The following is a 25,342-nucleotide window of genomic DNA, read 5'->3' on the forward strand; positions in this document are numbered from 1 at the left end:
CAGCGGGGGCCATGCCGATAGCTGACTGAAGTCTGGTTGCAATTTAAGGTGCTGGTTTCAACTTATAATTATGGCATGGTGCTAGGTTGCTTAGAGGATTGCATCTCCTCACTAGAGTTGGCCTGGCCTCTTTGATTATGCTGGGAGAAGCAGCTGGTTGTTTCTCATACTTAGAAATCAAGGGGGTCCAGAGTCTGGAAGCATTGCTTTTCAGGGAGATAGGACTAGCCCAAGATGGCGAACCTTTTAGAGACCGAGTGCCCAAACTGCAACTCAAAACCCACTTATGTATCGTCAGGTGCTGGGTGGGCGTGGCCCATTGGGTGGGTGTGGCCAATTGGGTGGGCATGGCCCATTGGGTGGGCGTGGCTGCGCTGGTAACGGCAGACTGGGTGGGACTAAAAAGTTCAATCAATCAATTCCAACTTTGCGAAATCTTTTTTTTCCGGCGAGAAGTTGAAATTGATTGATTGATTGAACCTCTTTTTTTTTTGCACATGGCGGCGGAGGCCTAAAGTGAAAAGGTTTTATAAAACCCAGCTGACTGGGATGATGGCGCCTGTGCCCACAGAGAGGGCTCTGCGTGCCACCTGTGGCACGCGTGCCATAGGTTTGCCACCACGGGACTAGCCCTTCCATTGGAGTTTTCTCCATTTCTGACACTGCCTTCTGAAAAAAAGCTGAAGACTGTTTTTGGTTTTTGTTCTTGAAGGGTTTGCGGGTCTGATACGTTATCTCTGAGTTTTAGTTATTTTATGCGGTATGTTTTTATATTGTACATTTATATTGTATATATAAATAAAGAGCCTTAGTGGAGCAGTGGGCTAACGCCTCCTTAAGTAACACCAGCTGCCTGCAATTAGTGCAGGTTCGAGTCCCACCAGGCTCAAGGTTGACTCAGCCTTCCATCCTTCTGAGGTAGGTAAAATGAGGACCCAGATTGTTGGGGGCAATTAAGCTGACTTTGTAATAATGCCGCTTGGGGTGTGTGTGAAAGCCCTAATAAGCAGGCATATACATAGAATGAAGGCTACTGCTAAGCTTGTAAGCCGCCCTGAGTCTTCGGAGAAGGGCGGGATATAAATGGAATTAAATTAAATTAAATTAAATTAAAATAAAAAAATTTATGAGCTGCCAAGAATCCTGTGACTCCACCAGGGTATAAATTTGTTTGATACCAATAAACAAAGCCCATATTTGAAGGCTACCAGTTTAGGAATATATATCCGAACAAAGGGAGCTTCTGTGTAAGAACTAAAAATGTGGACTCCTCACCTTTTTCCCGGCATACCACAAACCTCTTCTGCTACAACCATGATTTTGCATAATATTTTCCCAGTATTTTGATCCCAGCATGTTGTGGAACAAAAATAATTTTTAACTTTTCACTTGTCTCGAGGGGGGGAGAGTTGTTTTTACGGGAGAGAGGAAAGGAGTTGGGGCTTCCTCAAACATCTTGCGGTCATTAATACAATAAATTGCTCTCTTCAAAGCAGTAGGTTTTCTTTCCTCTTTCATACCTCCCTATACATACACTCACTTCTAAATTAAATCTGGCTCTGGCCAAACATCTTTTTCCTCTACATGAAAACATTGAAAACGGTGTGGAAAATATTACAGTGGAAACGGAAAATCCACATACCTCCCACGGAAAGGGAGAAAATACTTACTTTGAAGGCCCAGAAAAACATATGTTCATGCACGTTGGATGAAAAGTGTAAGGCAATGGCTGATCCAGCAGACAGATAGGAATTCTGGGTTGTTAGAGATTTGCTTGTAGTACTTTGTTCAATTGGCACTTACTCAAGGAAAACATCTTCAGTATATGAGCCTTGCCAGTATGTTTGTTGTGTTAAAATCTTTCAACGTCTGTGTCCTCAAAATTTGCTTGTCAATTTTTTTTGCAACTCCAGCCAGCAGAAAAATACCAGAAGAGTAATTTGCTTTCTTCATACCTAGCAATACAATTGTCTGATTGTCCTCTTCTAAGTACTTTGGAAGTAGGTGGAATTGGCTGCCAAGGAATGTGGGGTGCTTAAAATGGCTGCAGAACGTGCCTTCAAATGATAGAAAATGGAGCTTGCTACAATCATCTTGTGCCTCAGTTATGGATTATCTACTGAACTGGAAATACGAGAGGACACATTGTGAAAGTGAAGAGTTATGTGCTATGGAGCAGAGCTTGTTGGCAATAAAGATGAGTCTAGTCTAGCCAGAGCTAAGAAATCCTTTCTTTTTCTGAAGAAGAGATTTTGATATATTTGACAACCACTTAAATCAATAGATTTAGACCGGACTGCACCATTTGACAATATGATTAGTCTTATGATTTGGTGCATGTCGTTTATTAAAAGGAAATGTAATATGGACATAGAAATTTGCTGCTAGATGTTCTTTGCATGGTTCAAGTAACAATTTAATGGATGGATGGATGGATGGAGATAGATAGATAGATAGATAGATAGATAGATAGATAGATGATAGATAGATTTACACTCTTAAAAAGTACTAAAATTTCAGACTGCAACAGCTATAAAAATAAGGCTTTGCACAACATAGTGGAAGTGAAGACTTTGAACCAATTCTTTCCTGAAATAGTAATGAAATTGTTCTATTTAAGTGCACACGCTTCCAAATTAATATTAGCAATATGAAGGCAATAACAATATTTCTGTAGATAATGAGTTATTGTCTGAAGAATTTATTGAATTTATATGCTATCCATGTCACTACCCAAATAATCCTCTTTCTATAATACGAAATTCCTTACTTCCTTTGTATGCTTTCATTAAGAACTGTGTGACTTTATTTTTCAGGGGAAAATATTCACGTCTATAGAACCTGAACATAATATTAATGATGTTTGCCTGTACCCCAATTCAGGTAAAGTACAAAATAATATCTGGATTTTCTGGTCATACAGATTGACTCATAGCTTTTCTGGCTGCCCAATGTTAAGATAATTTCTTGAGAATGTGGGAGGAGTTGACCCTTTTCATTTTTCCTCTGACAGTGCTTAATGAATCATCTGTTGACCATTTCAGAATTCTTAACAATTTTAAACAGCTTTGGAGCATTTTCGCTCTTACAGGTGAAAATATTTTTCACCTTAGCAATTTTAAAATATTTCAACTCAGAATTTCCGAGCCAGCCATGCTGGCTGAAGAATTCTGGGAATTGAAGTCCACATCTCTTACAGATTCAAAGAGTGAGAAGCACTGGGCTGTACTGTATACTGAATCCTTCATGAGGATTGGATAGAGAGCTGGTTGTGATTTCCTAAAAACCTGTCCAATTCAAGGGGTGATGAGTTTAAGATTTAAAGATAGACATATACTTTGTCATTATTCTTCATAGAGGTTTTTAATCAGTTCATTTTTTAAATTCCAAAATCTTCATCTCTCATTCAAAATATCGTCATGTTAGAATTGGATCATTTTATTCCCCCGTTACAAAATTTCACTGTCAGATGTCTCTGATGTCTTAAGAGTGTCTCTGTGCATTGTCTTTTACTAATGAGATTATTCAAAGCAGACAGGATTTTTTTTCCCATGTTTGGGTGTGATGCCTTCCTGATTTATTACAGGTACCACTTTGAGAATGTGTAGCTTGCAGCTCAATGGGCATCTATCTGGAGAAGTGTTTTATAATATCATGTCCTTATAGAGCTTCTCTGGAAGTCCTCTTCCACAGGCATATAGAAACGGTCCCTCCACAGCATGAGTACACATTTTCCCCTGGTTAATGAATTGTTTTGAATTTAAGTTTATATTGGAGTGGGGAATAGTAGAGATTCTTCCTACTGAATTAATCAAGGAGTCCATTATATCCTTTTTGGTGTTGAAGGGGGGGGGGGAAAGCATCTTTATTGGATGCCTGTTATTTTTTGAATGGGAAAATAAAAATACAAGACCTACCTGCTTTAAATAGGGTATCCCTTGAGCTCCATGCTCCATTCATATGTTCTGAAACTTGGAGTCCTTGTGCTGTAGTTAAGCCCTACCTCTCCCTTCCCCCAAAGTCACTCACACAATCTTGGCTTCCTGCTAGAAGCTGCACACAGTTGTATACATGCTGATTTTCACATGAGCCAGGATCCTGCAGATTGTCACTCTAAATCTGTAACTCTGCAGGAAGTTGATACCGTTTGATGGGATTGGCAGAATTTAATTAGAGTGCTTACAGGAAGCTGTGGATTTTTACTGCTTGCATCTTTACTGCAATGTATGGAAGTTATTATGGATGGTCATGCTTACAAAGTCTTTGTGATCGCTGTAGTTTGATTAGTGTTCTTGTTTTATATTATTAACTTCCTTGTCCAGGAGTGAGGAGGGTGGAATTATGGAAATAAATGTTGGATTTTTAAAAAAAGAAATCTGCAAAGATTGTCTTAATCCCATCTGGCTGTAAAATGGCACTTTTGTGTCCCGTGTTCAAGGATTAAGTTATAGATATTAATTAGAACTTATCTCTTACTATTGTTAGAAGTCAACTATACTGGATAATGCAACATTCAAAAATCCAGATTTATTCTAAGTTTCTTGGTTGTTAGAATCTGGTTGTCGGTATAATATCCGAGATAAAAATAATGGACATTGTTGACAATTAAAGATAAACAAGATGCTGCCCGCTGCTCCAATGCTATCAGTATTATGGAAGAAAAACAATTTCTCCTTTGTCAAATATCGGTGTTGGACTGATTCATGTTTTTCTCTTAATTAATCTGCAAGTGTACTTGATTGAATGCAAGGTACATGTTGAAAGATGGGAGAAAAGGTGATTACTTCTGTTGGTTTGGGTTAAACATTCTTCTGTGTGAGTTAGAGTTGCTGCTATATCAGTAGACCTGTTAATTTTTTTTTAAAGACTTTGGAATGTATGATATTTTAGCTTTACTCCCACTAATAATCTTAGTTCAATCTCCTCAAAATTTAAAATGGAGGAAAAGTTTTGCATTTGAGACCAACAATCTTAATTTTTTTGATCCGCAGGAATGCTGTTCACAGCCAATGAAGCCCCTAAAATGAACATCTACTACATTCCCGTAAGTAATATGAGTTGTTAAGTGAGCTTTGCTGTTTTGTCTCGGCATGATAGAATAAATCTGTACTTTTTGTATTTAAAGTTGGCATTCAGTCACAAGGATTATATACATATTTCAGTCTATGAGTTACACTGCTGTTGAAAAAGAAACAGCAGCAGTACTTCATGCGTGCTTTTTATTCCCATCCCACTGAAATTACAGTTTACTTTATTTCATTGACGGTGTCTTTTCATGATGGCAGTACCTTCTTTGGCCGACCTAAGCAAGGCGGTGTTTCATTCGTATTGCAATAGAGGATCACTAGAAGATCCCAGAGTTGCAGTTAGATTGGGAGATTGATTATATAGCTATTGGATCCTGTGGGGAAGTAGTTGAAAAATGTAAGGTCACAACCAGAGGGTTCTGTTTGACACCCCACTTTTCACAGTGGTCTAGTGAGACCACTATTGAATCATTTTCGGGGTTGGTGATCTGAGGGACCACCTATCTCAAATTGTTTCTGTTCATCCAATATTTTCAAATAGTGGGTGTGTTCCAGGTATCTTGTATTAAACATTGTCATTATGTGGGACAAAGGAAGTTGTCTTCTCTGTTGCTGTCCCTATCCTTTGGAATAGCATCTCCCCCAGCACCACCCCAGAATCACAAAAGGGTGCCCACTATCCTGGGGTTCCAAAAAGTCCTTAAAACCTATTTTGTTTCCAGCCCTGGGATTAATGTATGGAGGAGAGGCGGGCTGTCATATTTTTATTTTTGCTGTTTTAGTCCAGGCTGCCTTGTTCATGTTTTCAACTCTTTCTAACCGTGTTTTGGATTTGTAAGCTGCCAAGAAGCTATTAAAGTGGGCAGCCAGAACAAATTTAAGTAAATAAAAGAAAACAATTTTAGCCTCAGCATTTTGAATTAAGATAACCAGTAATTTATTTACTCATTGCAAAGTTTTACATGGCTGCTCACCTGCTCACACAACTCTGGGTAGCTCGCAACAGGAACCGTAATAATGTTGGATTAACAGTAGATTCATATGGTCTGAATGTCACCTATTAAAAACAGTCCAGTAGCTGCATTTAGAATTAGTTGAAACCTCTAGGAGTATTTAAAGGAGGACTCATTTATAGTATATGTAGATCATCTAATCTAATAGCTAAAGACTCAAAGCATGCTCATGAGATTTTGGCGGTTTCCAATCTACCTCACCTGTTGTTATCTTAAGTTGGGTTAGGAGTGGGTCCTGGGTGAGAATTATGAATCCAAAATGCAAATTGGCTTTCAAAACCTGTACTACTAAGACCAAGCAGTGTTTTAATGGGAGAATATTTATCTCAAGCATGCTGGCAGACAAGAGCGGGAAACAAACTATGCATGTAGTGTAAATTACAGATTATGCAAACACACACATATAAGAACTGAAGGCGCTGTTTATTGCCACATGATATTAGTGTAGTTGTGTTTAGACATCCTGAGTGCATTTGTGTTTACTGAACTTTGTAAAATCTTGAAAAGTTTTAGGATTGCCACTCTCATAATAATATTTTAAAAAACATTACTATGAAATCCCTCAAAATACTGAGTCTTGTATTAGAAATTCCATTTTTTTTTATTTGGCTTGCAGTCATACTTAGCTTTCTTAGATATATTTTAACTTAAATGAAAACAACTTTCTGTCACCTATATAAAATATATAATAAGCAACTTGGTTTTATTCATTCTGAACAAAAAATACACACCACAGGGTCTTTTAACATATTATTTGGGAGAGAAAATAAATGAATTAATTGAATAATAGTCCTTTAAAAACATGAATAATAAGAATTACCTTAAAAGTTGGGGAAAATGTTAGTACATGTTCATCGGTCATTTAGAAAACAAGTTATACTTTCTTTCCTTCAGAATTTTTATGCACATTTATGTTAATGCGAATTAATGAACTGAGAGTAGTTCAATTAATTTGCTTAGATTTCTTTTAATGGGATGACTAGCCTGGGAATTACTTATTTTTGTTGTCATATTTCTAAAGATTGTTTGCCATCAATTCATCATAATGCAAATGAGAAACTCATTAAGATAAAACATTTTAAAGCATTATAGTTCTTGGGCCAGGTTCATCAAGGTCAGGCATACTGAAGAAAGGCCCAGGTTGATTTTAGATTATGTGTAGCATTACATAAGCATTACATACACTCATATCAAAGAACTTTCGCTTGTATCTCTTCTACCCCATACATCTTCCAAGTTCTGTTCAGATGGGCCCTTACACTTTTAATAAGGGAGTTGGGAGCAGGGTGCCATTAGAGGCAATTTGTTCCCATGAATACATTGCTTGACTACATTGCTTTTTCATAAATAGTATGTGGCTAGGATCTAATATCATCCCTAGATATTAGCATGATAACTCAGATCAGTCTCCTCCAGAATGTATGGAAAATATTGCCAAAGGATTGTGGACCTGTGAAAATAGTTAATAATAATACAAATAATAAATAAAACATGTATTTGAAGGAGCAAAAAGGTTATGATGCTGTAAAAGAGAATTCTGTGTTTCAATTTTCTACTGTTGACCTCTAGTCTTGCACCTTTTATCAGAATCAAGCTTTTTTTTTTATTAAAATCAAGCTCAGCTTATGTACAAAAAATGCTACAGTCAGCCAGGGTGGATCCTACACGTTAAATGTTAAATGTAATTGACCACTTTTTCCTCCGTTTTTGTACACTTATTTTTTTTTCCTTTTTTGTTCTGGTTAGGGTCGAATGTATGTTTTTGTTTTGTTTCATTTTGTTTGTTTGTTTTAGTGTTCTGTATTTATTGTCTATGATAAAACAATAAACTTATTTAAAAATTTCCAGTCATTTGAAGTTAACTTGATAATTTTCCCTTGATTTCCACTGTGGACAAAGCTTGGTTAATAGACTTTTTCTGTCTTATGCAGTCACAGTGAAATGTAAAATAGTTGATCATTAGATATCAACTTTTTTCACCAATAAATGGTGTTAAAACTGTAAACAGCACTAAATAAAATAGAAAATAGATTTGAAAGAAACATATTGCTTTACTTGTGCATTTCACGCCCAGCATTAACTTATTTCCCTAGAAATTTTACCTTCTCTTTCTTGGGTCTTCTTGTGGTAATGTGGCGAAATGCTTGTGGTTTCATCTGCCAATATTTTTGAGTATAATCTGCCAGACAATTGTTGAGTCTCCACAAAACAGGAAATGTGGGCTTCCTATCTGTTTTTGGATAAGTACTTTCAATCTAAAAAGTAGCACGTTGGACTTATTCACAACAAAGGAAATCCTCTACTTCCCATCATAACATGTTGCCTCAAAGGAAATGCGCGTGTGTGGGCATAGGTGCGGAAACCATCCAGTGTGTGACTCTCAGGAAGTAATTTTGTGGCCATCCTGTAGAATCTTTTAACACATTTGGACCTCTGTGTCGGGTGTGGGAGGAGACCCTGTGGTCCTGATAAGCAGCTGGATAAGCAGATGTTAAAGAGAGATACTTCAGTTAAAGGATGGTAGTAGACTATGGACCAAGGTGGATCTGGATGGGAGGGAACATTTTCTGGGAGCATAAAATGTTCTATACAGGGAAATGCTTTAGGTGGTAGCATGTTGTAGGCTGCACTTCACAATGTAGGCAGGGCTAAAGCAAAAAAGAAAGAGTGAGGGTGATTGAATTGAATAGTTTCACAAAATTATACTGACTAGTTAATATGATTATTCTTCATTGAATTAGGAATTTCCCCAGCTCTCACACATCGAACATTAATGTTAATTGGCAAGATAGTTTGGGAGTCTACAGATAGGTATCAAGGCTATTGAAAGCTGCATGTGGCCTTCAGCACAAAGGGTGCCGGGACCCCACCCTCCCAAAGGGGAAATGGTTATAGGGAAAATAGAGAGTGATAGGTGGGGGCAGGAGAACCACACCAGGAGCGAAGGCTTTAGGGAAGGAAGTGGGGGAGTCATGAACCACACCCTGCCCCCTTTTGGGATTTCTGTTGAGAGATCTCAGATTTTGCACAGACAATTCAAAATTTTGAGGGGATGGTTAGAAATAGGAGTCATATGATTATTTATTGATTTACTTCCTAAATATGACGCACCATTGAATAGGTTGGAAACTGGAGTGAAGAAGGTGAGATATTTATATTAATGGATAGCAGATGAATATTGGAAAATGACCATGTGGAAATAAGCATACATCATTAATAATACAAGAACGTTCATACCAAAACTTGGATTGATACGTTCTTTCATTTAAAAAAAAAATACCTGTTCAGTTTTTAATTACCGTATATACTTGAGTATAAGCCAAATTTTTCAGCCCACTTTTTGGGCTGAAAAATTCCACTTCGGCTTATACTCCAGTCAACAAAAAAACTTACCGAGGACTTGTGCGCGGCCGAGGCTTTGGTGCTTCCGGGATCGCGCGCACCTCTCCCAAGCCACCGCCGTCCGGAGACCTGCCGAAGTTTGGGGAGGTTTGGGGAGGTGCGCGCCTCCCCAAACCTCCCCAAACGTCGGCAGGTCTCCGGACCTCCGCGCACTGCCTGCCTGCTTCTTTCCGCAGCGGAAAGAAGCAGGCAGGCAGGGCGCGGAGGTCCGGAGACCTGCCGACGTTTGGGGAGGTTTGGGGAGGTGCGCGCCTCCCCAAACCTCCCCAAACGTCGGCAGTTCTCCGGACCTCCGCGCCCTGCCTGCCTGCTTCTTTCCGCTGCGGAAAGAAGCAGGCAGGCAGGGCGCGGAGGTCCGGAGACCTGCCGACGTTTGGGGAGGTTTGGGCACCTCCCCAAACGTCGGCAGGTCTCCGGACTTCCGCGCCCTGCCTGCCTGCTTCTTTCCGCAGCGGAAAGAAGCAGGCAGGCAGGGCGCGGAGGTCCGGAGACCTGCCGACGTTTGGGGAGGTTTGGGCACCTCCCCAAACCTCCCCAAACATCGGCAGGTCTCCGGACTTCCGCGCCCTGCCTGCCTGCTTCTTTCCGCAGCGGAAAGAAGCAGGCAGGCAGGGCGCGGAAGTCCGGAGACCTGCCGACGTTTGGGGAGGTTTGGGGAGGTGCGCGCGCACCTCCCCAAACCTCCCCAAACTTCGGCAGGTCTCCGGACGGCGGCGGCTTGGGAGAGGTGCGCGCGATCCTGGAAGCACCGAAGCCTCGGCCGCGCGCAAGTCCTCGGTAAGCTCCGGGCGGTCACTTGCTTCGCGTCTCCTGAGGGAAGGGGGGGCGACTGGAGCGGGCGTGTTTCCTCGCCTGCTGGGTGCCGCGATTTGCCCGGGGAACGCGCGGGCCCCAACTGGCAGCGTGGAGCGAGGAAGCGGACAGCCAGGGCTTCCCCGAGAGCCGCGGCCACACAGGGTATTCCTGTGTATTCAGGCTTGCAAAATGGCGGATCGAGCCTCTGCTGGCGGCGGAGGCTTGCAGAACGGCGGATCGGCTTATACTCGAGTCAATAACTTTTTCCAGTTTTTGGGGGTGAAATTGGGGGTCTCGGCTTATACTCAAGTCGGCTTATACTCAAGTATATACGGTATGTCCCATCTGTTGTAACATCCTTATTTTAAAATGTGAATTTTTATCCTGAAATAGAATTAGGAAGCTCTTCAGAGATATGAAAACAGACAGTGCCTTTAGTAGTTAACCAATGTGGCTTTGGGATTCCCATCACATTGGGTTTAAATAGAATCCCTCTGGTCAGGAGTACCTTAGCTGTATTGGAACAGGAGAGCAAAAAAACTAGATGTGGCTTGCAGCAACCCATGTTATGACCCCAGAGCTGGGAAAACCAAAAAAAATTCAAGCCAATTCCCCCTCTCCTTTGGGGTGTGTGTGTGTGTGTGTGTGTGTGTGTAGAGTTGGGAAGATTTAAAGCCCTATAGGTACCATGAGCATTATAAAACATCCTGACCTATGGAGTATGGCCCTCACTATGCCATGGAAAGTCCTCAAGCTGATGGAATTATACCTCCACCTCTACATTTTGGAAGCAATAAAAGGCATCGGGTAGTTACACCTAGTGAGGAGGGCAGGTATTAATTGATGTCTAACCAAAGGAAGCTGTCATGACAGCTCCTTTCTATTACGAATATGAAGTTTTAATTTAGTGACCTATCATTGTTTGGCCAGAAGACCATTTAAACAGTGGCCTTTCTGCTACTTTACAAAGTAATTGTAGAATTAGGTACAGGAAGGGTCTGGGGAAATATTTGGAAATTACAGGCAACTGCTTTTGTATTCAAACTTTTAGGGGGAAAAACTGGCGTACTCCATCAATATAATGCATCCTTCCAAAGCTTGTAAAACTAGGAGAAGATGCTTTCCCCAAATTGATGGACTAGCATGCTTGTCAAATAATGAAGAGCACTGTTGAGTCTACTTATACAAGATTTCATTTGGCCAGAAGATGGCAAGGCAACGTGTATTTTGTTTGGCTGTTCTGTTCCTGTTCTGGAAACAATCCTGATTGCCTCCTCTGTCCTAACTAGCTTCTATTGACCTGCATCTCTGTTCTGTGACAGTTGGTTATTGTGGAGAAATGTGTAGCAGGATGATTTTGGAGTAGTACCAGAAAGTATTTGAATCTTTAGATCTGTCTGTAATCTAACAATACTCTGGCCCACTTCATCTAAATTCAATTAATAGAAAAATTCTGCTTAAACAAACCAGCCCAACAGTATACTCTGTCATCCCTTATTTGATCATACTGACTAATATTTTACTTCCTTAGTTAGAATGTACGTGAAGCCCTAGGATAGTCATCTCTCTTAAGGGGGTAAATCAGGGGTCTTCAAACTTGGCCCTTTTATGACTCGTGGACTTCAACTCCCAGAATTCTTCAGTCAGCGTGCCTGGCTGAGGAATTCTGGGAGTTGAAGTCCACGAGTCATAAAAGGGCCAAGTTTGAAGACCCCTGAGGTAAATGGAGCTAATTTTTTGAATGATTAAATCAGAGTCCTGCCATGAATCTAGCTAAATATGTCATAATGTGAAGTGAGTTGAAGCAGTTTCCATAAAGAAGTCAAAATATCTTCAAGCTGATGTTAAGGATTGATTAATAGATACAGAAGACATTAGATTGAAGTTACGGCTGTCAAAAGAGGTGGCACGTGTGGTTTTTTCCCCCAACAAAGGCAGTGAATGTTGGCAGAGTGTGTTCAGTAAAAAGTCTTGACATTGCTTTCTTTTTTTGTTTATTTAACCAGACTCTCTTCATCTCTTAATGAGGTTTAGATGAAACTCACATCACATTGTAGGTCACAGCATTGCAAGGTTATGAATGTTCTAAATTTTCGTGTAATTTCTTTCACCACTGTATGTTTGAATAACCCTGCCATTTGTTCCCTCTTCTAATATAGATGACACAGCCTATATTAAATATCTGGCCTAGAAATGAGCAAGCTTCAGAATAAGAGATGAGCCTGATCTTACAGTAGGGCTGTTCAAGGAGTCACAGGCCTGGGAGAGAAATAAAAAAAAAAAGCACAGCAAGAAGGAAATGAATGCAAATCATCTCTGTCAAAGCTTTCTTGTTGTTTGCAGTTCTCATGGCTTCTCCTTGGAGCAACTGGCTCACAAGACTAAGCAAATATATCCCTAATCTTCATAGTGATCAACAGTGATCGAGAGGAAAGAAATCAAAGCGACATTGTGGGATGTTGAAGGATGACGCATAAAGCGTAATGCTGAATTGGTCTGGATTGATGATAACGTTAGAATTCCCTAGGCTGGTTAACACATAACATTAGCACAGCAATATAATAATGCCCATTATACCTTGTGTGGGCAGCCTCTTCCAGCAGGACGTCCACGGAGGGGGGAAAAACTGCTTATCCATGGGAAGATCCATAGGATTCAGTATTTTTAAGATTGTGCTCATAGTCTCCATGATACAGTTCTAGGCAGAGTTTCATTATGGCCCACTGACTTTCTGTTGGATATTTAGTACAGCCTTCCCGGTATATTGCGGTGCAACTCCCAGCGTGGTGTGACCACCTGATTGGAGAAGGCTGCTGTGATACTTCACTCGGTGGGGTGTAAAAGCCAGCAACGGATTCATCCCCAGACCTCTGGTGACCGAAAAGAAAAGCAAAAACTTCATTTTTCTTTTGTTTCCCCTCCTTCCCTTAACTTTCTTTTTGAAGAAAAGGAGAGAGAAGCAAAAACGGAGACTGAAGAGGGAGGCCCTTTACTAGCTGTGTAGAACTGAGCATTTTCATTGAAACAGATTTTCTTACCCCTGCTTGACAAGTCCCTGGTGCTGACATTCCTTCAGCTCTTTAAAATCCAGTAGCTCTTCCTTCCTTTGCTTCTGATTTCTCAGAGGAGAGGAAGAGAAACAGGGAACGGTTCCTGGACGATGGGCTGGAGTTTGCTCTGCCAGTCTAATGGCCATAAATGAATATTAGGCATGCTTCCGGTGGAGGGGAGTTTAAAAGCTTTCCTTCTCAGATGCGGTTTTAACAGAATTGCTTACCTGGAGCTGTTCCAGGGGCTCAAATTAGTGCCTGTAGATAAATAGTACCCATCTGCTTCCTGTCAGTGCTTGTAAATAGAATGGTAGAAAACCAACACATGACGATGAACTTTACCTGGAAATACTGAAATCTGCAGTCAGGTTGATCTTTCATAAACTCTTTTCCCATCGTTAGGCAGCCCCTAACAGAGTGAGCGCCTGTTACTCGTCCCAGCTTCTGCCAACCTAGCAGTTCGAAAGCACATAAAAATGCAAGTAGAAAAATAGGGACCACTACGGTGGGAAGGTAACAGCGTTCCGTGCGCCTTTGGCATCTAGTCATGCCGGCCACATGACCACGGAGACGTCCTCGGACAAGCGCTGGCTCTTCGGCTTTGAAACGGAGATGAGCACCGGCCCCTAGAGTCGGAAACGACTAGCACGCATGTGCGGGGGAACCTTTACCTTTACCTTTTTAAGCCAAGAAAGAATAGATGATGGTATAAACTAAGGTTGGGGAAATGCGACCTTGTGTATTTTGGGGGAAGATTTGTTTGAAGGCAAAGATGGCGAAAGCAGGTATACTTGTTTTGACAGCACCGACAGGGAGAGTACTCAGGAGCAATAGAGGAAGGGAACCTAAAAGACTGCTAGGGTTGAGTTTGTCAAGAGCAGAGGAGAAAAACGAATGGTAGCAATGATCACCCTTGGGTGTATCTTGTAGGAAAGAAAAGGAAGCCTGTGTCAAAGCATGGCATAATTACACTGAAAGGAAAGCGAAGTAGGTTAACAGCCTTATTCTCAATAAATCAGAAAGTAGGTTAATGGGGAAGCTGTCAGTAGTTTGCACAGACTCAACTACAAGATGAGGATGTAATGGCTAATTCAGAAAGAATGTTTTCTCGGGGTGTTTGAGGAAAATTATAATTGCACTTTTCAGGTCAGAGCCTTGAAATGTAGAAGGGTAGAGAAAAAAAATAGACGGGAGATTACAGTTAATAGTAGTATGAAATAACATGTTGATTGGAACCCAAATCTTCAGCTGTTTTTAATCAGGAAAATTTACGTTTCACTGCTGAGGTTTCTTGCTAAGGCAACTGCCATGTGCCACTCAGACATTTGACAGCACAGGTTGAATCTTTCTGTACTGAGCCTTCTTTTATTCACAGTTATGTAGAACTTCATCATTAATAATTTGTAGACCCTCCCCCACACGTACACAACTTTTCATGTGTGTATTGAAAAATTAAACTCAGTAACAATTCCAAAGAAGTACTTGGAGTATGCTGGCAGTGAATGTGTACTTAAATCATTGGCACTGGCTGTTTTTATTGATATGTACAAATATTTTTCTCCTCGAGCTGAGTTGTGTAGGTGGTAGATAAGGTTGACGTGGTCTCAGCTACAGTGACATGAATCATCATATGAAGAGCACATAGGCCTAGCATCCCCAAAATATATTTTGCTCTGGAGTAGGGAGATCCAGGTTGCTTAGATTGCAGCTGTTCTCTTTTGAAATGTCTTGTTTATCTTCTCCCTATATTATTGTCACTGATTGATTTGAAAAGGAAGTGGGGCATTAAAAGTTCCATTCTGTAGGTGCCATTATTTCTTTTTTTTCCCCCTTTCCTCTGGAGAAAGAGCGAGCTTTCAACATGCACCTTGATAATGTTGTGTACATATTGAAGTTTACTCGGTTAATCTGGGTTCACTGGGCATGAACCGAGTAGCAGGAGAGAGATTGATATCAACAGTGGAAAAGGGCTAAGCCACCCTCATTTAGAGGAAAGGGAAGCAATCACTTTCAGACTTATTGGGTCATTGTGTTTTGATCGAAATAATTTGCCATCACATCTGATTTTAATATATCTACAGGTTTTAGGTCCTGCTCCCAAGTGGTGCTCATTTCTTGATAATCTGACAGAAGAGCTGGAGGAGAACCCAGAGACAACAGTTTATGATGACTATAAATTTGTAACAAGAAAAGATCTTGACAATCTTGGTAAAGTATTACTGCTGTAGATGTGATTTATTTTGTCTTGCCTCTTTCCTTTGAGTATGACCTCAGATTTACTTATACCGGTATGTATCTTAGTGACTACAACATACAGTACTTCAAGATGAAATGTATTTGCAATCCTGTCACTACCAGGTCTTTGGTAGAAGACCCCTGTTTTGATTTCGTTATTTTCCTACTCCAAATTGAGAACATTTGATTTCTACCTTGATTAAGTTGAAAGAATGGCTTATATTATTAGCTGATTCAAATAACGAATAAGGTACAATTTTGGTACCTTAACAGTATTATGCAAAAGAAATACAAATGTAACTAGCATTTTTGCAGGAATAATTTTCCTGCTGAAGACCTTAATTTAAAAGCTGCTTGAGACTCAATTCTTTATTAGTAATTGAGGAAAATTAAACTTGTTTAATTTAGTAATAAACTGTTAAAACTCTATAAATATATTTTACCTGGGAGAAGCCAGTTAAGCGTTTAAAAAAATAAACCTTAAAAGGATGTAACATTTACATTAAATCTAATATGATTTTTTTTTCAAATCTACTTGCTCCTTGCATTTAAAACTTTAGGAGTACTTAAAATTGTCATTTTTTAAAGATTTATAGCTAAGTAACACAAAGTGGTTATCTTAGATTTTGCAGGGAGTCTGTGACGGTGACCTGGAATCAAAAGTCTATAATCATGTTGGCAACACGAGATTGTGTTTTTTTTTGCCATGGATACTTTGAAATTTATTTTCTAAGTTTTGTGTTATATTAAAGTCATGTTCAATATATGTATCTCCCTCTCTCTGTTTCCCCCCCCCCCAACCTCCATTTTGTCTCCAGGGCTTTCTCATCTTATTGGATCACCCCTTCTTCGGGCATACATGCATGGCTTTTTCATGGACATACGATTGTATCATAAGGTACGTGGGTTTGCCCAAAGGAGTCAAGGTAGCTCCCTTTCTCATTGAGCACCTTTTTTTCAGGCAGACCTTTGGTTGAATGGATGAGATGACTTTTAATTAGTTGGCTGCCGTGAGTTTCATTTTATTGCCATCTTTCAGCAACGTTTAACGTAGCCTGATTTTTAGATTTATTCTCATTCTGGCTGGCAATCCTGAATAATAAATCCAGCAAATAAGAGTGTTAAATCAAGTGGAAGAATTATGCAATGATTTATGGTTTCTTCCTTTTTCTCCCTGGTTGCTTTGTGCTTGCAGGTTAAAATGATGGTAAACCCTTTTGCCTACGAGGAATACAGAAGGGAGAAAATTAGACAGAAGATAGAAGAAACACGCGCACAGAGAGTGCAGCTAAAGGTAAAGAAGAAGCTTGGTTCGTTCAGGATAGGTTCATCCAAGAGAGAATGAAAGAGAGAGTCCTAGATATAAGCAGTACATTTGGAGGGTTTGAGAGTTGTTACGCCTGAAAGGAAAGGAGCACAGCGTGTCACCTGCTGCAGAGTTTTTTTTCTTGTTTTTGACCTTGCTGGGGTAAGTAGTGAGATCTCAAAGGGCACTACTGGCGTTTGGCTCAGCTATCGGCAGGAATCCATATTCTCCTTCCCCCCCTTTTCAGGATTCTTGAAGGAAGGAATTAGGTAGCCCCTACGTAGATTGGGTTTTCCTGATGAGAAATGACATTTGAACCAGGTGATAAGTCAGCAACCTGAATTTTATTTTGTGCTAGCTTGGCAAAAATGCCAGCGGTTGTAATAGGAATGGCATAGTGCTTAGGGCTCACTTTGCATCATGGAGGAGGGATCCCAGCATTGTTCAGGCTTCTTTGTGAATCTGAAAAAAAAGGTACTGCTGCTGCTTGAAGAAACATAGAGATGTAGAAACCTGATGGCAGGAAAACACCCAGTGGTCCATCAAGTTTGCCCTTTCAGTTTCCTTAAGAGTCTTCTTGATTTTTAAAAGTGGATTTCCCCAGAACCAGTGACAAAGTCTGAGACCATTTTTTTAAACTCATTTCCAAAGCATGCACTGCACTGTTGTGAAAATAAGTGTGATCCTCTTCTTTCTTAAGCCACTGGTAAAATCCTTGGTAAAGTCCTTGGCTAGCTCAGCAAGATCCAAGTTCTTGATGTTTTCTACTGAAATCCCTGGTATGGGCACCTTCTAAATCATTTGGGATTTCTCAAATTATCCAAGAAATCTGGTAGATGCAACTAGAGCTTGTTCTTTCACTTAATACATAATTTAACATATTCCAAATCATCATATAGCCTATATACAGTTACTGCCCGTACAGTGATTTGTATATTTAATCAGCAAGTACATTGAAGGTGCCAGGTTCCACACTAAAGAAATCCGTGCTTGTTTTATTCACTAGAAACTTCCCAGAGTTAATAAAGAACTTGCACTGAAGTTGATTGAGGAGGGAGAAGAGGAGCTACAAAATGCTCGAAAGAAGAAACAGAAGGTGGGTTGGCCTTCCTTGTGCCTGTTATATTAGTTATATGAAGTGAAACTGACCGGTGGGTGCTGTTTCAAAGATGCCTGTATCTAGATATGTGTGAGGTGATGGAGGGGTATAAATAAGTTCATGAGGGATCAGAAACTTTGAAAGTCCTATTTTGACTTATGCTATTATCTCCAGTTATTGGGCCTCTGATGACAGGGCTCAGACCGATATCATCCTAATCCTTGGAGAGCCTGACAGGAAATGGCACTCGGGTGACTGAACTAAAAGAGCTTCACTTGCTAAGATGAATTCTGTTAATCAAAACACGATCAGGCGTGTTATGATCAGAAATGAGAGTGCACTAGGCACGTCCCTGTATAGAAAGGTTACATTGAAATTAATAGTGATGTAGCAATAGTAAAGTAATAGCAATAGTAAGGCTAATGTAAAGTGTTTTAAGTAATATGAACTAAAATCATCTACACAATAAACGGGGTGATACAGTTATTTGATCAGAATACGGTGCTCCTGCCTCTTTGGTATTTTAAATTCGGCTTTGCGTTGTAAGTTGTTTTTATTTTATCCCAGCAACTTCTGATTCCTGTTGGATTACAAAGCAATCCGTGTTAGTTAAACTTAATGCATATTTTAGAGCAATTTTAGTGACTCAGAGAATTTTCCTTTCTGGCCAGCTGTCCAAACAAGTTGTTGGACAAGACTAGTTCCCAGGTGCTAGTATTTTTCCAGCAGCCAGGCTCAAGTGACCTTTTTTCTAACTCCTAAAATGCAAATAGTGATTAAATAGCTTTGTCAGAACATTGTAATCTTAATTAAAATTAGAGTTCACTTTAAAGCTGAAACTGCCTTTTAATTTGTAAATGAGACATTGCCATACTAACCCTGCTTAAATCCCGAGTACCTTGACTAATATAGGCTGGGCTTCAGATTTTCTTTAAAAAAAAAATCTTCCTAAGGTTAGTTGACAGGGGCTGTTGAGAGCAATTCAACAAGACACAATTGATGTATCTATGCATGCTATTTTTCAAACGCTAGCAATAAAACCACACTATCAAGAAAATCACTGTGTGGAATTAAAAGTGTGACACCTTATGATATTAGAAGAACCTCACTTACGTACCAAATACCTGCTATTTCTTTATGGCCAATTTTTTTTTAATTGAAAAGTTTTACAATACATTTTTTAACAAAGCAAAACCCCTCCCCACCCCCTCCCCTCTCCCCAACCCTCCCCAACACCTCCCTCCCTTCCCCCTCCCCCCTCCCCGACTTCCCAGAGCTCAATACAGGGTATAAAAATACAAACAATCATAGTCTAACTTATGCAAACAACAATAAACTATTAAATCTATCGCACTTTAACTCTTATAAACTAACTACAAGCAATATAAATATCACATCAATACTTATTCAAATCTTTATGGCCAATTTTGAGTAAAGGATACATGAATCTCCTCAGAAAGATGTTCTCCAAACAATGGAGTTATTACAGAAAATTTCCATTTATTCTATCCGCAAAGGATTCTGTTGAGGGCTATCACTCATACATTTAATGCAGCAATCTCCCATCACTTCTGTCACTGTTATCTTAAAATAATCTTTATTTTGAATTATGCATAAGTGCAAATAGGCATATGAAATCAGTTAAATAAGTAAAACAAATGAAATAAAAATAAACTAAAGTAAGATAAATAAATCTAAGTCAGCGTACTATTAGGTAAGTAATGTGGACATTTCAAGGACTGGTGAAGAATTTGGAAGAAAACACATAAAACATTTTGCCTGGCAGCTTCCTTCTTCCTCCACAAACCTGCTGTTGCATTTGTTTAACTTACAACCTTCCTTTCCACCTCAAATGGTACTCAAAACAACTGACAGTAAAAGAAAAGCTAAACATAAAAACTCATCTAATAGAGAATATATGAAGAGGAAATTATAGTCCCCCAAGCAAACTCTTAAAAGGCAGGAAAAAGTTGGTTTAGCTTGATGTTAAATAAATAATAAAAAATAGATAGCTCATTGGAGAAAAAAAATACTAATTTTATTTTACAAAGCTTCTTCTTGCTTTGCAAAAAGACTTTGGCGATTTAAATGCATTTAGCAGATGTATTTCGAAAACTTTAAGCAAGGGAACTATTTCTCAACTTCATTTTCATTTTTCTTCCAGAAAATGCCTAGCATCCTTAGTGATGACCGCTTCAAAATCATGTTTGAGAATCCTGATTTCCAGGTGGATGAGAAGAGTGAAGAGTTTAGGCTGCTTAATCCACTTGTTTCTAAAATAAGCGAGAAAAGGAAGAAGAAGTTAAAGATGTTAGAATACCATGAAACCTTGGGAGAGGTAAAATCCGAGAATCTGAGAATTTCTAGTGTTCTCCAATAGCTATTTATAAAAAAATGAGATGTAATTTTCCCTCTACTGTTAGAGAAGGATTCCAGGAGGATTCAATATAATCATATTTTCTCAACCTTTCTATCCCCACCATTTGTTTAGTTAATGTGTGCTAAGAATCCCTAGCAAGATTTGAGATAATTGTGTGGTTCCTTTTGCATAGACATCCAATTCTTGCTTGTGCACAGACACACGTGGCTAGCTAATAAAACACGACAAATGGCTTTTCCCTTTTATACGGTATTGGTCCTTTGAGCACAAAACCTTGAAAAAAGTGGACAGTTTGGACCAAATGGGAATGCAGCATGCACTCTACTCACATGCAAGTAGGTGACGGTCTTAAAATTTTTACCAGGAGTGAAAATATTGTTGCATGGTAAGTTTAAAGTGTTAGGAGTATCTGCTTCATAGATAGAATTTTTTTTTTTGGCCAAGTGTGATTGGACAGTTTGTCTCCGGTTCATAAGCTCTCAGTGTACATATGAACAACAAATTGATAAATCATAAGATACCAATAGGAGATGGTAATAGGAAAGATGAGATGGATAAGGTAATTATAATTTGTAGAGAAAGTAGGGGATCTACCTGTTCTAGATTGGACCGGTTTCCCACAAAGGAACAAATATGCAGTTTAGGGTTGTTTCTGGATCTACCGATGGCTACCTTCATGGCTAGGAAGCATATTATCAATTTAAACTGGTAGATTAGTTCTGCTCAGTCCTTGGGAAGAATTGCCTAATTATAGTAATTCATTGCATAGGCAACCTCAGGAGTGGTCTACTATAACTGCTGTTTGTGGCGTACCCTCGTGAGTAGTCCAGAAAGTACCATTAGTGCAGAATTCAATGCCTAGGTTACTAACTAGAATGCCTCAACATGAACCAATCACCCCTCTGCTAAAAGATTGGCATTAGCTGGCACTTTGCCACAAGCTCAGTACTGTAGCAGGCTACCTTAAAATCATCTTCAAATACATCAGGCAACTGCAGTCTTTGGATGAGGCCATGTTCTCTATGCCACAATTTTGCAGATTGGTCCTGGGAGATATTGTGAAGACAGGGTTACTCACTGATAGCATGTATGCTGTGGAATTATTTTCCCTCCCATTACATCAGATCCCCAGCTCTCGCATATGTCTGTATTTTTTAAGAATGCATCTTTTTATGTTAGTCTTCTCTTGCCATTGTTTATCTTTGGAAAGGGTTGTTGTTGTTTTGTTGAATTATTATAAAATCAAGGGATGGGTCTCTTAATTTCCCTTTTGCTACTTTCTGATAGGTTGGTTCTTAATTTCAGATGTTTGCTTCTTAAGTTGGGCAGTTGGAAGCCATATGTAGCACACGCTTTGCTTCCCTTAGCAGTCTAGGATCCTTTTTTTTCTCCTTTCAACAATAGGAATATTAAATCTAATTTATATTGGATATGTTTTGTCCTTTTGAGTGAGGGCTACTTTAATCTTTCAATAGCACAGGTAGAGTTGTAGATCATTGGTGATGGTAATTAGCAATAAAGGCATTCTGTTGAAAATGTCTTGCCCAATCTTGTGTTAACGTCCTTTCCAAACAGTGCATCTGTAAGGCGTCACGTACTCCTAATTAGGTAAATGGTTCATTTAAGGAATGTTAATTCTTTTCTTCTTTTTTTTTTAACTGACTATTTTTGTCTTCAGGAAGAAGAGGAAGAGCCAGAAGGAAAACCAAGTGATGCAGAAACTTCGGAGTCTTCAGATGATGAAAAAGGATGGGTTGAAGAGGTCAGGAAACAGCGCAGACTTCTACGCCAAGAGGAAAAAGTAAAACGGCAGGAAAGGTTCAAGGAGGATCAGAAAACAGTCCTGGAACCAAAGTTTTTTGAGATTAAAGCCGGGGAAGAATTTAGAAGTTTCCAAGACACTGCCCAAAAGCAAAAGTTAAAGAAGTAAGACTACGATTTTATTCCATTCCAGTGATTTGTCCTCATTTTTTTCCATCGCTCATGATTAAGATGTACTGTGGATTTCAGATTTCTGCTAAAGGCAGTTGATTTCATAGCGCAGATACAGTGAAGAGGTTTCTCTTAATTCATCCATTCATTTGCACACCAATTAAAAGAGGTGCCACTAGAAACTCCATTGACTCCTTAGAAATGTTGATGGGCTGTGCATAGGGAGGCACCAAGCCTATGTGGCATCATTGTGCTAGTGTCATGGGTCCTTAAATCCGGATATAGTCTCAGGTTGATATGTTATAGGATCCATAGTCTACTAGCCAAGCCCACTGGCCTATCCTAATGTAAAGATCATTATAAGTGGTCTTAAGATAGTTGAATTAGCTTGGTTCCTCCCTCCCTCCCTCCCTCCCTCCCTCCCTCCCTTCCTCATTTTTGTGGTGAATTTCTGTTCCCTTTGCTCTGAAAGCACAAACTGTGGAAGATGATATGGTGACCATGAAAGTAGATGCTGAGTTCATCCTCTCATTTTTATTTGCAGAAAGTCACTTGGAGATCGCTTGAAACTTGAAGAGAGAGTAGGTGCACTTAGTGTACACGATACCACTGTAGGAAGTAAGCAGGTTACCTTTAAATTAAAAAAGGTAAGCATCAATCCTAAATTTAAAACTGTTAAGATCAATGCAGTAAAAGTACTAAGTTGTCCTTCAGATGAGACTGCTTTCCTCTTGCGCACTGCGGGTGGATTGCTGTTTCTAGAGGGAAATGGTCTATTCTTGGGCCAACTCGGCAGACTTGCATCTCCCTTTTTGCTTTGCACATTTTAATTTGCTGCCACTAGCTGTGAGAGGGGTGCTAAACCTTTGTCTGGTTGTGTCGTGACAGCTAGATCCATATAGCATTACGCTTCTGCTGGGTATTGACTTGGATTTTGCAGAAGTCTAACCAAAGCAGAAATGGGATAGATCTTAGTTTCTTTCATATTCACACCACCACCATCATCATCATCACCCTCCACACACATTACCTGTAAGGTAAAGGTAAAGGTTCCCCCGCACATGCGTGCTAGTTGTTTCCGACTCTAGGGGCCGGTGCTCATCTCCGTTTCAAAGCCGAAGAGCCAGCGCTTGTCCGACGACATCTCCATGGTCATGTGGCCGGCATGACTAGACACCAAAGGCGCATGGAACGCTGTTACCTTCCCACCGTAGTGGTCCCTATTTTTCTACTTGCATTTTTACGTGCTTTCGAACTGCTAGGTTGGCAGAAGCTGGGACGAGTAACAGGCGCTCACTCTGTTACGCGGCACTCGGGATTTGACCCGCCAAACTGCCGACCTTCTGATTGACAAGCTCAGCGTCCTAACCCACTGAACCATTACCTGTAGGGCCCCCCAATTTCCTAGCAGCCCCTCTCACCATCTTTGCTTTGATCATTTTTTCAGGTGTCATCCCACATTCACAGAAAGCACATAGGCAAGGTGACAGGAGGAAGGAAGTGGGAATAGGAAACTACTACCAATTTCTTAGAAACCAGGCCATAATTTATACTACATAACTGTAAAAAAGTAGATTTGTTTGAAATAAACTAAAATGGGGATTTAAAATACCACATCAAAAAAGACAAATTTTGCTTCTATTAATTGTAATCCAGATTGCTTGGCGAACTAACTGGCTTCTACGAAATATTTTGGAAGGAATTTTCAGCCTACAGCCTCAGTTGCAATTGTAGACATCTTTAAGGTTTTTGTCAGTTCTGAGAGAGTGGAAGAGGAGATGTTTTTGACATTTTCCTTGAGATTTTTCCCGTTTGCTCCTCCAGCCACACTTGTATTTCTGCCTGGAAAAACTGCACTTTGGTCTACCTCTAGAACAAAGCAACTCTGGGGTTTGTTTTTTTTCCATAGTGGACCAAACCATTCTAATGTTAACATCTAACCGTAACTGTGAACTCTTAACATTATAAGCAGGTTAAAAAAAAAGTTACCTACTTGTTTATGTTCCTTAATAAACTTTTCATTAAGTTTTATTTTATTTTATTTTTATTTTGGCATGTTTACGCTATTTCTTCTTATCTCTTTTATGGGAATATGAAGCTGCTTGCAAATTTAATGATCGCATTCTCATCCCCAAAGCTTTGGAGAAGGGAAAAGATACAAATGGAAGGAGGAGGGCAGCACTTTGTCTCTTCCCTCCACTAAGAGACAATCTGTTCTATTAAAAGGAACTCCATTGGATATAAATTATGAGGTTATCGTTAAGTGATTTTTGCCATTTGTTTTCAGTCCGAGCACCATAAAAAGCAGCAGGAAGCAGAGAAACTCCATCACGAAGAGAGGAGAAAAGTCCGCCGGTCTGCTGGCCATCTCAGAAGTAAACAGGGAAACAGGCGACGCTTCCATTGATGATTGGCTTTTTTCTTTTGGGGACCCAGAAGTTTGCTTTTTAATAGTGGATTGTCCTCCACTGTGACAGAGGAAAACAGTCCATAGCCCAATTATGTTGTGGGGAAGCATAGTGGATCTCCTGTTTGCCCCGGATGTACGTGTTACTGTAATGTTTCTGAAGAGACAGCAGTTGGTTATTGTATAACCTTGTGTGTGGTGGCTGATAGGTGTACATTCTGTGTGAACGTGAATAAACATGAATAATATTGTGACACTTCGAATGGCTCTAGTTCTTAAGTATTGGAAAACCTTGCTATATGGTATGTGAACAACAGTACGCAGCCCTGTTGATATATACTGTATATTTGGACAACCAAGCAGTTAAGATAACATTTGCTTCACTTCTTCCCAACCGATGAGGTTAAAGTGAACTTTTATTCTAGCAAAACAAAAGGAAGGATTTACTTTAGAGCTCTCCTTGGTGATAGTAATCTGTTTGTGTTCCTGAAGAGGAGCTAAGTTTAAATCGGTGTACAGGAGATTTGTATGTAATTCCATGGATGTCAATTTTACTAAACAGTACTTGAAAAGAAATCTTTCCTACATTGGGGACTAGTTTCATGTCTGCTCTGATTTTACCTACATTTCACTTACTGTAGCTTTTTATTTTCACTATTGACAAACGCTGGGTTAGAGTTAAGGTTAGGGTTAGAC

At 39.8% G+C, this 25,342-nt stretch overlaps 1 protein-coding gene across 2 annotated transcripts in view; it reads left to right on the top strand.

Annotated features, from left to right (window-relative positions):
• The window catches only part of NOL10 (nucleolar protein 10), a 40,300-nt gene extending 15,400 nt beyond the window's left edge, over positions 1–24,900 (top strand). The window contains exons 12-22 of one of the 2 annotated variants that reach the window (XM_081333008.1): positions 1,914–2,000; positions 2,817–2,883; positions 4,992–5,044; positions 15,369–15,495; positions 16,341–16,420; positions 16,718–16,816; positions 17,835–17,924; positions 20,092–20,265; positions 21,986–22,233; positions 22,784–22,886; positions 24,527–24,900. In XM_081333008.1, coding sequence (XP_081189134.1) covers positions 1,914–2,000; positions 2,817–2,883; positions 4,992–5,044; positions 15,369–15,495; positions 16,341–16,420; positions 16,718–16,816; positions 17,835–17,924; positions 20,092–20,265; positions 21,986–22,233; positions 22,784–22,886; positions 24,527–24,646 — 1,248 coding nt within the window. In that variant the 3' untranslated portion in view covers positions 24,647–24,900. The remainder of the gene's footprint in view (positions 1–1,913; positions 2,001–2,816; positions 2,884–4,991; positions 5,045–15,368; positions 15,496–16,340; positions 16,421–16,717; positions 16,817–17,834; positions 17,925–20,091; positions 20,266–21,985; positions 22,234–22,783; positions 22,887–24,526) is intronic. The other variant, XM_081333009.1, reaches the window with a different exon arrangement.
• The last annotated feature ends 442 nt before the right edge of the window (positions 24,901–25,342 follow it).

This window comes from Vipera berus (genome assembly GCF_964194415.1).
Source record: "Vipera berus genome assembly, chromosome: 1".
Taxonomy (NCBI): domain Eukaryota; kingdom Metazoa; phylum Chordata; class Lepidosauria; order Squamata; family Viperidae; genus Vipera; species Vipera berus.